Consider the following 14,154-nt stretch of genomic DNA (forward strand, 5'->3'; position numbering starts at 1 on the left):
ATAGCTTGCTGGTAATATGTGTCTTTGGTGATTTAAGATAAATCCAGAATGCTGATAGCAAGGATCAGAGTGTATATTGTGCTTGAAATATTTCTGTAAAACCAGTCTCCATGCTGGCCCTTTTCTGTGCCTCCTTTACAGCACATGGAAGATTGTGAAGTCAAATGCATTTTCTGCTATGGCTCATGTGTAGTTTGTGATCCCGCATTTAATTGGCAGTAAAACTAGGTGTACAGTTTCACTGAGCAAGTTACTCCTATGAGCAGGGTGGTTGTTTCCCGTTCATTTTGCTCATTCCAGAACGGCAAACATTTGTGCTTTATAAAATGTAAGGATCTGTTTATCAGCACTTAGCTCCCATTTAGTCACCTATTCAACATGGAAAAGGTCTAAAATAGGAAAAGAAACACATAAAATGAAAAATAATAATGAATCAAAATGTTCACATGCCTTGTCACATCGCAATTGCAATCAGGGAGGTCTGAATCCACACTGCGGTCATCTGCCATCTTCACGGCCCATAAATCCACCAATACCAGCATTAAGCTTTCCAGCACAAAAATTAAGAACATTCAGTCCAAAATCTTCTCTAGTGTGTGCCACACAGAGCACCATGTGCACACAGAAAATGCTCACACTCCCAACAAATGTTAGTAACTCACTGCCTGATAATATGAGCCCAAGCAGTGACAAGTGGTCATGTTTCTAAATAAAACTTACATTCATCAACATGTGCCAGGGTGATCTCCTGGAATGTAGGCCACGAATGGGGGAGGGAAGGGGGGGGAGCCTCCACTGCAGACTCTGAACAGTTGTAGACTCAACTGTCCAACAGTCCAGGAGAAAATGTGCCCAGTTATCATAAACAAAGCAGAGGTCTGTGTTTTTCTTTCCTTGTTTTGCTGGGTAATATTGGGGTGATTTCTTTTTTAAGAGATATAATTTCTACTGGACTATAAGAGCAAGGGATTAAAAAATGAAAACAGTAAGGAAAAGAGAAAAAGTTTAAGTTCAGAATAGGTTTAAGGTTTAAGCTTGAGTAAAGATACAAAATAAATTTGCACTGAGCATGTTCCTTGTTTAATGATTTTATGCAAATCCCCGCCCCGAATGAGTATCAACAAACTTGGGCACAAACCAGCCATAGTGAAGCAAGTCCCATTGGTATTAATGAGAGGCACACAAGCACATGTGTAACACTTATACTGACAGCAAGGGAATTTAAAATGTGTTTAAAAATGATAGACATGGACACTCTATTTTGTGGGGGAGGGAAATCATAGTAAATTTATTTATTTTTACTGGGTGTTTCTTATTTATCTACCCATCAACCAAATGAATTACAAGGTGCTTTTAGAAATACTATATTCCTTTGAATTGGGAAATAAGTTTGAAATGTTAAAATAGCTGATTCTTATTGATTCCTGTGATATCAAAGAAAGAAGTTTTAGAACAAAAAGTGAATGATTTATAGGGGTGCTGGGTGGAAGAGCAGATCACCTGGTATGGTGGAGCCGAAGCAACAGCCTCCTGGCAGTGATGTTGCTGCTGTTTACCTGGAGGGGGGCAGTGTTGAGGTTGAGGCTATGCAGATTCACCAATGGGAGCACCTGAATGCAGCATTGAAGACAATATTGGGCTAGATGGAATAGTGATCTGACTCCATATAAGGCAGGTTACTATGTTCCATCCACTGCCTTCTTTGCTTTTCACTTTGCTTAGCCAAAGGTGAGCACTTCTGCATTCAGGGCAGGAGGGGGAAATGGGAGACAGGAATTGAGTGGGTGCTTCTCAAGTGCCTTTGGGGGGAAACCTTCCACCTCTTTCGGAATGGAGAGTTGTACATCCCCAGCCAGAATTTGTGTGTGTGCAGACCATATTTTTAATAAGGAAAAATTCCATGTTAGCAATTTCAATGAAAGGGATTGAAAATAAAATTTACTATGAGGTATTGTTTATTTTTATACACCACCTTTCATCACCTAGAATCCCAATATTCAGGGTCAGTGAGCTGATCCAGTTTCAGTATCCAATATCGTATTGGGTTTTATCCTCCGGAAATGGAAGTCTCTTTGATGCAGCAATGGATTCCATTTTGGGAGTGGGGAGGAAGGCACTTTTTGCTGACCTCTCCTTCCTTCTGCAGCTCCCTGTGCCATCTCCCACCCTGTTCCAAAGGGGTTGCCAACCCTCTGGAACATATCAGAGGATCATGGGGACTGCAAATGGACCTAGGCCTTTATTCAGCAGAGGGGCACTATTGAAACCAAGTCACATTTAAAATTAAAGGAGAAAGCTTCTTATCCACTTGGGAATATCTGTAAAGGGGCAGTATGATACTAATCTCCATGGGCAGGTGTACTGCTATATACATACAGGTAATCAAGGAAAGAGGAGACAGGTGAAATAACCTGATGGGATTCAAAAACAGATATCGTAACAGAGGCATGGGAAAGCTTTCTAAGCCCAAGGACCGCAACACCCTCATGCCAGCAGTGGGAACGTCTGGAGGCAAAAGTGAGTGGAGCAACAGATGTGACCTTCACCTTCTGCAGTAGACTACATCCAAGCCATGAGAAAGTGAAAGATGTAAACACAGAAACACACTTCTCCACCCAGGCAAGCGAGAGGCCTTATCACAGTCCAAGGACACATTCCAGACCAGGCAAAAGAATTTGAGGAAGGCTGGTGAAGGGCCTGGGAAGAGTCTCAAAGGCCAGATAAAGAGGTGTGGGTAGCCTTGTTCAGCCCCTGAGTCTGAGGTTCCTTGCCCCTGCTCAAAAAGGTGTGGGGAAAGGGAATCAAAATACAGTAACCCACTTGTTGCACTGCAGCAGCTTCCTTATAAGGATGGGTTAGATGGCAAGGATGAGTTTAGAGAAAATATTATTGAACGGTTGCATGATAAAGGTTTGCAAAGTTGCATGGGATATTGAGAATGTGTTTAACGAGATACAATCCCTCTCTCATAGCACTAGGAGTGAAGACCACACAAAGAAACTGGCATCAGCTTCAAAATAAACAAAGGAAAGCATCCAATTACTGCCACAAGATCTGGCAACAGTACTCTAAAGCTCAGGGTCTTACTACATGTTGCAATGATTATGTGATTAGCAATTATGCCAAGGATTCTAAAAAAAAATACGAAGCAGCTCAGAGTGGTGGAGAGGATGGGTAATAGCCATTGCTTGGTGGGGCTTAAGCCTTCCCTCCCCAGCTGCAATTCCCCACCACCACCAATGTGCCTTCTAGTGAAAAAGACCAATTGCCATGTATATTTGGAGACACATAAATGTTGCAGTGCCTCTAACCATCTCCTCCCTCCCCACCCCAGATGAAGAAACCCACTACATTGTTGAACTTAGGCTCCTTTATGTAGCTTTGAAATGGAATTTTAAAAAAAGATATACCGTACTTTCCCGTGTATAAGACTATGTATTTTTACTCCAAAATCATGTTCAAAATTAAGGGTTGTCTTATACATTGGTAGTGCATTGTGGGGACTTGGGATTGGTTGCTGCCGCGAGTTGGAGATTATTGGTGGCTGTGGCAAGGGCTGGTGTTGATTTGCTGTCACTGCGGCAATTGGGCGGACGCTGTGCTGCTTTTTTCTGTGATGGGACAGAGGATAGGTTGCTTTTACGATGCGCGCGAGTCATATTTTTGGTCTGGTGGGTGAGCGATCTCTGGCATTCCCCCCTAAGAAAAGCTCAGCAACTCTGGGGGCAACCATCCCCCCAAAAGCTCAACAACTTTGAGGAATCTCTCCCCCCAGTTTTCTTAATTTTGAGTCCCCCAAAATAGGGGGCGTGTTATACACGGAAAAGTACGGTACATGGTACAAAAAACCCCAGAACCTCTAGGTCCATAGAGTTTAGGCCGGCTTAGAGAGTATGGTCCATGGGGTCACAAAGAGTCGGACACGACTAAACGACTAAACAACAACAGAGAGTTTCCTAAAAAGTTCCATGAAACAAAATAACCAGGTTTTAATGTGGGGCATAGCTGAGAAAAGAAAATATATCCTCCATACACCTAAATAGGATTAGCTCCACTCCAGAGGAGCCTCTGAGTCTTTGCTTTTTCCTTCTAGACATGAATGACTATCATTCATTCTCATGAGGAGACATAAAGCCTCTACTTGGGGGCAACAAGCAGAACAGTACCCTCCAGCAGTGATCCCAAAGAGCCAATGGATCCAGATATCCAGGCGACAGGCACTTCAGAGCTACTCAGGAGGAGGGAGAAGCACATGGAAACACCTGCATCGGTCAGGGCCTGGCTGAGACCCAGGAAGCAGGGGAGCCTCCAGTACCTGCATAAGCTCCCAGTTTGAGCTGCTTCACTGATGAGGCAATAGCTCTCATCTAAATTCCAGCCTCCTTGACTTGGGGAAATGGATAGTAAAGGTGCAATGAAGGAGAAGCTGCTTCCCTGGCATGACAAAATGGTGCAGCCACCATTGAGGACTTTATGAAAGCTGATCAGTGTTCTATGAACTGCTGAACTGTGATGAAACAGTTGAAATTGAGCAGAACATTTGGGAGGTTTGAGAGGAAGCAGCAGAACCCAAATAGCTTCACTGAAGCAACTCATTTAGTTAAATTAGGAATGCATTAGGAAGCATTCTAAGCAGGAAAGTGTGTGTGTGTGTGTGTGTGTGTGTAAAAGTGGCCTTTGGACTTCTTGAGTGGCCAACTACTGCTCTTTATAGGATTGATAAATTTAGAGACATTATTCTGCAGACCATTTGTACAAAATAAACAAAAATGGTTTCAGAATGAATGTACAGCTCTAGATCTACTGTTTTCTATAAAACCACATCCTGAGGAGCCAAACAGGTGTTTTAAGAAATACCACTTCCTGTTATAATGAGACTAATGTCTCTGTGTTGGCATCTGCTTTGAAAAATCCAAACCTTTACAGGAGAGTAAAGGTGTAAAAATGGCCACAATGGCTAGAGTAGACTTTACCAACCAGTTGCCCTCTAAAAGTTTTGGAGAAACTCCCATCATTACTGTCTGTTGGATAGCTCAGTTGGTTAGATTGTGGTGCTGGCAAAACCAAGGTTGCAGGTTTGATCCCCGTATGGGGCAGCTGCATATTCCTGCATTGCAGGGGGTTGGACTAGATGATCCTTAGAGTCTCTTCCAACTCAACAATACTATGATTCTATGATCCCTGTCTGTTGGCCATGGTGACTGCGGCTGATGGGCATAGGAGTTTGAGGAAGGCTAGCTACACCTTACAGAGTTTAGCACAGCATAGGGCAAGGGTTCAGAGCAACGACAGCCAGACTGCTGACTCTAGCTGCATACACACTTTTCATTTTAGAATCAATGAAGACTGAGTACCGTACTTGTTTTTTTTCTATGCAGTCATACACACAATCTAAATCTAGTCCACCATGAAATTTGCTGGGTGACCTTGGGCCAGTCATTGTCACCATCTCTTAGTCTATCCTACCTCACAAGATTGTTGTGAGGATGAAATAGGGAAGAGAAGAACTGTGTACACCAGGCACCCCCAAACTCAGCCCTCCAGCTGTTTTGGGACTACAATTCCCATCATCCCTGACCACTGGTCCTGTTAGCTAGGGATGATGGGAGTTGTAGTCCCAAAACATATGGAGGGCTGAGTTTGGGGGTGCCTGGTGTACACCACCTTGGGATCCTTGGAATTTACAGGTAGTATAGAAATGCAATAAACAAATTAAAAAAACAGGTGTATTGTTTTATCTCTAAAAGCACTTCTTGAGAAACTGGTTTCATTTTGAAAATAAACGCTCACTGCAGATTGATTCTGCACTGTCTTGTTTTGTGTTCATTTTTTTTACTCACAAAAAAATCATTTTGGGGGGGGCAGGGGTTGTTACATAAGAGCCCCAGATGCCCTTCAATTGTGTAACCTTAATTTACAGGTATACAGTTGAATCATACCTGCAAAAAAGCCATAGCCTGAAAGCAGCCTAGATACCCTTACAATATATGCAGTTATAGGTTGAGCAGCAGTATCAAATTTCAAAATGAACACAGACATTATATGTCAGGTACTATGGATCATGAAGAATAAATGCCAAGAAAGAAGGACAGTAAGTAAGGATGATGATGGTTGGTTAAGGTAAAGCTTCAGCTTTGTGTTTAGCCTGCTTTGATGATCATCAGCACAAGCACCAACTATTTTACCTGGCTGCGATGAGATCTAGAAGATGCTGCCATCTGTCATTGACCTTGCCAAGTTTGTACTCAATCTCCAAAGCTTTGCTTTCATGGCTTGCTTTAGCAAGTCGCTCCCCCATTTGCTGGAGCTGGACTTTATTCTCTTGAGCGACTGCAATTTCATCTTGATAATCCTGGGTGACAGAGGGATTGAGAGAGACCATAAAGCTTATTCACAACACCCTCCAGCTGAAGACTAATAAAACAGGCACTTTGTAATGCTTGTTTCAACAAAGCCTTGCAGAATATTTAAATCATAGCTAAAAACAGTGTTCCTTCCTATTGCTTACCTAGCTGTTTGCAGCAAATAATGACATAATACATAGCTGCCAAGTTTTCCCTTTTCTCGCGAGGAAGCCTATTCAGCATGAAGGAATTTCCCTTAAAAAAAGGGAGAACTTGGCAGCTATGACATAATAAGAATGAAATACAAACACAAATTATTACACTTGATTATTTCCAAGTGCTTACCTAGCTTAATGTAACTGTCTAAACTGAGAATGTTTGTAGAAAGGTCTACAAAAGAAATTCAGAAGCACTGTACCTTTTTGAGTTTTTCTATCATTTCTTCAATGAGGATATCTCCATTCTGGGAAACTTTACTCTCCATTTGTGTCAACCATTCACAGAGCTCCTTGTTCTTCTCACTGAAGACTGCCCACTCATTCAGTCTCTCACTCACTTGCTGCCATCTCAAGGAAACCTTTAAAAATGTGCAGAAGGAAGTAAATAAAAAAATCACACTGTGACAAAAACAGAGTCCTTAAGCCACCGTACAGGTGTTTCTGAACTGAAGAGAGAAGTGAAGACAAAACCTTTCACGACTCCTTTAACAGCTTAATGATCATGGTTAATCTCAGGATAGTTCTGGATCAAATCCCATTTAAGTCAGGAAGGCAGCTTCAAATACGGGGAGGTCACACAAAGATGAACTGTAGTCTTCAGTATCATGCACAGGCTCTGTTCTACTGTCCTAGGTATGCTGAAGTAAGGAGATCTCCATATAAGCTGAAAGGGTACAAGTCAGTATTTCTGTGTGACTATTAGGTCCAGTCGTGACTGACTCTGGGATTGCGGCGCTCATCTCGCGTTATTAGCCGAGGGAGCCGGCATACAGCTTCCAGGTCATGTGGCTAGCATGACAAAGCCACTTCTGGCGAACCAGAGCAGCACACGGAAATGCTGTTTACCTTCCTGCTTGGAGCGGTACCTATTTATCTACTTGCACTTTGATGTGCCGTCGAACTGCTAGGTTGGCAGGAGCTGGGACCGAGCAATGGGAGCTCACCCCGTCGCAGGGATTCGAACCGCCGACCTTCTGATCAGCAAGCCTTAGGCTCTGTGGTTTAACCCACAGCGCCACCTGGGTCCCTTGGTACCCCCTGCTTATTGACATTAGGCAGGCACCCTTGCTATACTGTTTTAGATGCCTGCTAAAATAAAATAAAATGATTTCAGCAAGCCAATCCAGAGACATAATTTAGTTATGTATACATGGGTTTTATTTTACATTTATTGATTTTATATTGTTTTATGTACACTGTTTAGAGATTTTTTTTATTAACTGGTTTATATTTTTTTCTTCATACACACACATATATACATTAAAATAAATAAATATAGGAGGCCAGTCTAGGTTTGCCTTGAGTTAACAGGAAACAGAGAGTTGCTATTTGAATCCATACTTTAAATTGGGGGACGGACGGACAAAAATCATCTTAACATTTGGCATGTGAGGAAGACTTCATCGTGAAATGAGACCTGAGGCAAACTTTAAGTCACTGCAGATCTAGATTGAAATACCAGTACTTTTACTGCTCACACTAATAATTTAATTTGTATTTGTCCAACAGGCATTTTTAAAATGAAAGCCATGCATGTAAATTGGCAACTCAATCCATAAATATGCCCACTATTGGCACCAGATTATATACAAGTAATACGCCCATTGGCCACAAGTCCCATGGATGACTCAGGCATTTGCTTGTCCTTTTCTAGCCAACACATCTAAAGACATGAAGAATGACATCAAAAAAGCAATAAGCAGAAAGTCTTGGGGAGACAGTACAGCAGGAAAATAATAGATGTCTGGTTTAACAAGATGACCCCTGTGTATGAAATCATAAGTACTCTGTTTTGATCTTAAAATGTAGACTAAAGGAAGATTAGGCAGATTCAAGAAGACCTTGAGAGAAAATGCCCTGCTATTTTTCAAGGCAATTGTATGACTACAATCTAACGGCATCCTACTTACTGCAGCTGTTTCGTCTTTTCTATAAGTGCAGCTCCTTCTGAGTTTACATAAGCATCTCCACTGAGGAAGTGAACACTTCATAAAATGACTGCAGAAGACCCCCGTTTTTGTGTATTTCAAACTGAGATGCAAATGATACCACATTTCCTGTTGCGGTTCTCCACACACTAGTATTAGCAAAAATGTGGTTCTAGCAACCTTGCTTGTAAATACTCCTCTAGCGCACAGTATAACCATCAGATGGCAAAAGGCTGGTAAGTCTGGGTTCGTAGCATGTAAATCCTTACTTTTTCTAATTGAATGAATAGTTAGGGGCTTCCTGGGCTGGTGCAACTGTCTGTAACTTCTTACTGGTTCCCATATTGCACTGGAAGTTGCTTACTGGTTTTAGAGGGTATTATTATTATTATTATTATTATTATTATTATTATTATTAAATGATGCTGTTTTCTACTCAAAATTGAAACTAATCCTACAATTGTTCTGCATGCTGTTCATGCATTCAGAGCTTTGTATAACAAAAGCAGTATCATATGGAAGCCCCCAATTTATAAATTTATTTTTGAACAATTTCAATAGACTATTATGCAAAACAGAACTACAAACACAACAAAAGGGAACGGGTGGGGAGCAGGCACATGTAGCTGAGATTCAATCTCAAGTAAAGTCTACTGTCTATTCACAGAAGTCCATACAAAGAGTCCCAATAGAGCTCCATTTGTGTCTAAGACAACCCCATAAACTTTTCAGCCAATAGGACTATGTCTCTTTATTACACATATACATACCAACTTTCCTTCAAGCAGCTCCTAGAGCTATATCAAGGCTGCTCAAGGGAGCTTCATTGTTGAGCAGGAAATTCTAACCCAAATTTCCCCCATCTAAACTCAACATTCCAGATGTCCACTGGTTCTCTGTTCTGACCTAAAGGTTTGGTGCAACCTAATGGTGAACGCCCCCCCCCATTAGTTCTACTACTTTACCTGGTGACAGAGTTCTTCCCATTGTCTGTGCAGTAGTTCAATGCGCTCATTGAGAACTGATATATCATCTGCACTGATAAAAGAGGACAGAGTCTCCTTCAACAGAGACAGGTGGGCAAGATCATCTGTCCACCCCTCAGCAGCACTCTCTAGCTCCTGGATTGGAAGAAGAAATTCTATGAGGCATTGGAATATTTGAGAAATACACATTTATTATTTGCTTTTGGTGATTCAGTGCAGTACTACCGGTATAGAAGAGAAACCCTTTTCTAGCATTAAGTCATTATAATTAAATAAAAATAGTTATCAAAAGCTTCCTATCCTAAATAATAGCAACAAAAAACAAGTATCTGGGTTCTGGTTCTTTGGCTCAATTCAAACATTCTGGCTTTGAAACATCCTTCCCCCAGCACAGGTGATCTGATCAAAGCTGGAGCCCTTCTAGGGGCTGCTTTCAAGCAAAACTTGAGATGTTGGGACATCTGATCATTGCCCCCCCCCATCTGGTTTGACTACTGGGTGCCCAGTAGTATAGGCTAGCCTGCCTCATTTTCTGAACAATGGCTGCCGCAGCCACTTATATACCATTGCAGCTATATAGCATCTCGTTTAGGGCCAGAGTCTGTTATGCAGGAGTGTTTTACCTTACAACGAATCTGTTCGGTGTGGAGTTCATCATGATGGTCTGGCAGCGGCTGGGAGAGCTTCTTCTTGAATGATTTTAACTTTTCCAGAGAATCTGCTATGCCTTTTTCACATTTCTCCCAGTCCTGAACGGAGAGGGTGTGGGGAAAGACAATATGAATGTAATTTTCAGGATCCGGGCAAGGAAGAAATACAGAGAATATACAAAAAAAAGAAAAGAAAAGTGATGCATTTGGCCAAGGCATCCATGCTTCCCTCAAAGTTACTCCGAGTGTTTTAACTAGTTTGCACATAATCATGTAAAGTAGAGATGAGATCTTGTTCTCATTATATAAAGCAGGGCTGGGGGACATGGGTCCCTCTAGTTGTTGCTGGACTCCAACTCTCATCCACCTCAGCCAACGTGAGCAGGGATGATGGGACTTGGAGTCTAGAAACACCTGGAAGGCCACAGGTCCCCCACCCCTGATATGAGAAGGCAGTTATGAACAGAGACATGGACAGAGCTGGGGTAAGTGACTTTGTCTTTCTCACAGAGGCATAATAAAACAGCATTATTTGAAGTAGTGAATTCATTAAGTGAACTTACTTTTAACAAGAATGTAAGCTGTTTCTTCTGTTCCTCAAGTTTGAGGCTAGCCAATTTCCAGCACTCCTGGATTTCTGAAAGTTCAGACTGTAGGGATGTTTCTGTCTCCCCATCAGCACAGAGTAACAGCTGCTTCCCTCCTTCCACTGTTAAGATGTAGCTTCCTTGCTGGCGAAGGAGAACTTTTTCTTTAAGCTGCGAAGACCAATTACATTTTTTTAGCATCATTTTGTTTTTCCCCCCATAATACTTTCTTTGATTCTAAATTCCAAACCATTATAAGTAGTCTTATTCTTTTTATCTAAAGAAGATTTTTTTTTACAATAGTTTCCTGTCTTACATCAAAGAAATAACTAGTACTATCTACAGTAAAGAGGCACCTACCAACAATTTCATTTGCTGTTCCTCAAGCCTTGGAAGAAAGGGGGGAAATAAGCTATTTTCTCTTTCTTCGCCCTTTCTTTTCTGCCCTCCCTTCTCTTTTTTATGAATCCTTTCAATTTTTCTCTGTATCTTTCCCAAAATAACTCCCTTCCCCCTCTATCTTTTATCCCTCTACACACATGCCTCCTACTACTGGGAGGCCACCCCATATATTGAAAATGATAGTTACAAAATATGTTACCAAAATATGTGCAAAGCCTTTTTAAAAGAAATTACATCTCACTCTTCCTTAGAATGCTCAGCAATTTACATTGGTCTCCCAGTTTCTCTCATGCAGCACTGACAAAATACAGGAATGTTGTAGCATCAGCTACCCTTCAGAAATAGTATCTGATGCCTCCCTTCCCTTTCCCCATATTCAGTTTCAGAACTTTAGAGCTATTATCCTTTTCTTTTACTGTTTATCAGCACAACTGCAAGAGAGACGACTCCTTTCATTGTCTTATTCCCCCCCCCAGTTACTACAAACTCCCAATACTTCATACCTATCTACACTATGAATCTGTATATAAGATTTGAACTCAGCTGGCAAGCATTAAGAAAGTTCAAGGACTCCCTAAAGATGTACACCAAATAAGTGCACCTGGAACAAGCCATTCACAGCAAATCTGGGGAATAAGCAGCAATTGGATATGGCTAATGGGGAATCAGCCAGATGCTAGGCTGATATTTTTGATGACATCCTTTGTATGTATTTTATACCAGTTGCAGCTACAACTGATGAATGTATTCACTTTTTACTTACAGCAAAATTGCACTTAATTCCAGTTTTATAACTTTAAGGGCCTGCCAAGGTTTACCTGCATTTCATCCAGCAATGCTCTAGCCTGTTGCAGTGGTATAGGAACATTGCCCAGCCCAGTTGCTGTCTGACCAGACACCTCCACCAGCCACTTGCGCAATTTCTCTGCCATCTCTCTGTAGCGTTGCCACTGGCGAATCTGACTGTCAATTATGCCCCGCCTCTGCTGGGCTCTGCGAATCACCCCCTGCCACTGATTACTGAGGAGGGCTAGTTTCAGATTAAACTCATCCCTATAAAGAAGAAAGGACACAAAATGAAGGATTTTGATATCTGTCATTCAGCCAAACAGCACCAAGAGAGCTTCCAAAAACTTTAGGGTCTGTGAACATATGCTTTAATTTAACAAAAATTGGTTGATGTCAGAGCTCCAATTCTAAGGTATCATTACCGTACTTCTGGTGTGATCAGAGGAGCTAAAGAAAGCTAAGGCAGCTGGAATACTCAGTACCTTTGTCTCTAATGTTTCATTGTGATACCACAGAGTGTCTGCAAATTTCTTTGAAAGAATCAATGAGGGCAGATAAGGAGCAAACAAAAACAAAGTTCAAGGGGAAGATTATAAAGACCGCAAAATTCCACCAGGCTTCTGATATGTCCTGTGTACATATATTCCATTTTATTCCTAGACTCGGCCATTTATTAATCTTGGCTTAAGCATTTATCAGCATATAAACACTTGTATGTTTTGTCTAGACCAGAGAATTTCTATGAGAAACGTTCTTCCTGAAGTGCATTTTCCTCAACACTCTAGGGATGAATGCATCCCTGTGATTGTTCCGTAGGTTCACTCTGCTCCACCTTCCTTCTGACTGAAGGTTAAGAATGTCAAAAGTAATTTTTGAAATCAATACATGCAAAATTTGCCACAGCTATCAGTTCCTCCTGGGCACTTCTAATTTTTCCACCTGAGCAACTGACACGAACAATCACCTAAGTACATTGATAAAAGCACAAGCTGAAAAAGAATATTTTGATGAAATTTATTCCATTTTGTGCTGCTTGGCAATGTACACAACTGCTTGTACATATCAGTAAGATCAGGCATCCACAAACTTCGGCCCTCCAGATGTTTTGGACTACAATTCCCATCTTCCCCAACCACTGGTCCTGTTAGCTAGGGATCAGGGGAGTTGTAGGCCAAAACATCTGGAGGGCCGCAGTTTGGGGATGCCTGAGTAAGATGGATGAAAAAGAGGGGTAAACAAAAGTTGGTCAGACTGTGATCTCTTGCAAAGTTCAGTTTTAAGAAAGCACAACAATGGACTGAAGAAAAATAATGGCATAGCACTACTTCAGAAAGAAAAGCGGGGTTCAAAGAACTTTGGTTGCCTAATATTTTTTCCCAGTGCCCAAGAAGCTTAAACTCAGCATTTACATCTCCCACATCTTCCAACTTCATCTTCATTAGAGAGTCAACAGGACTTTTGAGAAGAGAGTCCAAAGGGGTGCTAAAGGAGGAAAATAATTATTTGCAGCTGTCCTCACTGTGGAAGATTTATTTTCTTTTATTTCTTATCCACCCTTTACCATAAGGTTCCATGGAAGCTTACAACAATAAAATATACAATTTCAGATCACTGTGCCTGAACTTACTTTTTCCAGGAGAGGAATACAAGGAACTGTGGCCAACAGTGGTATCAAGAGAAAAAGTCCTAGGTATTACTAACAGACTACTAGATCAACAATGATAACAACACAGGGCCCAGTTGACATCCTTAAGAAAAGAACTTCCCTATGAGGAAAGGTTACATCAGTTGAGTAAGAGGGAACATAAAATAATTAAATTATGCATGGTATGGAGAAAATGGACACCCCCCCAAAAAAAAGCTTTTCTCTCTCTTTCACACCACTAGAACCTGGGATCACCCAATATAGCACAATGCTGGAAGTCAGGACAGACAAAAGGAAGTACTTCTTCATGCATAATTAAACTTTTGGAATTTGCTACCAGAGGAGACAGTGATGGCCACAAAACTGGATGGTGTTAAAAGAGGATTAGACCATGTCATGATGGATAAGGCTGTCAATGGCTACTAGTTATTATGGAGATATACTACCTCCAGAGTTGGAAGTTGTATGTCTCTACAGACTAGCAGCTGGGAATCCCAAGTGGAAAGAGTGTTAATGTGCTCAGACTCTGCTGGGGGCATTCCGCATGCCATGGAGGCTGGATTTTGGTCTGATCCAGAAGGCTCTTCTAGCATTCTAGTTGTAAA

General features: G+C 41.5%; 1 protein-coding gene across 11 annotated transcripts in view; it reads right to left on the bottom strand.

Moving 5' to 3' along the window:
* SYNE1 (spectrin repeat containing nuclear envelope protein 1) overlaps positions 1 to 14,154 on the bottom strand; it is a 293,499-nt gene that overhangs the window by 41,838 nt on the left and 237,507 nt on the right. For 10 of the 11 annotated variants that reach the window (XM_060272764.1, XM_060272762.1, XM_060272760.1 and 7 more), the window contains 6 exons: positions 11,934 to 12,168; positions 10,690 to 10,884; positions 10,100 to 10,225; positions 9,456 to 9,611; positions 6,763 to 6,921; positions 6,186 to 6,352 (listed from right to left, as the gene is read on the bottom strand). In XM_060272764.1, the coding sequence (XP_060128747.1) occupies positions 6,186 to 6,352; positions 6,763 to 6,921; positions 9,456 to 9,611; positions 10,100 to 10,225; positions 10,690 to 10,884; positions 11,934 to 12,168 (1,038 nt within the window). Of the gene's footprint in view, positions 1 to 450; positions 5,554 to 6,185; positions 6,353 to 6,762; positions 6,922 to 9,455; positions 9,612 to 10,099; positions 10,226 to 10,689; positions 10,885 to 11,933; positions 12,169 to 14,154 lie in introns of those variants that run through there. The other variant, XM_035108731.2, reaches the window with a different exon arrangement.

Source organism: Zootoca vivipara, chromosome 3 (assembly GCF_963506605.1).
Source record: "Zootoca vivipara chromosome 3, rZooViv1.1, whole genome shotgun sequence".
Taxonomy (NCBI): Eukaryota; Metazoa; Chordata; class Lepidosauria; order Squamata; family Lacertidae; genus Zootoca; species Zootoca vivipara.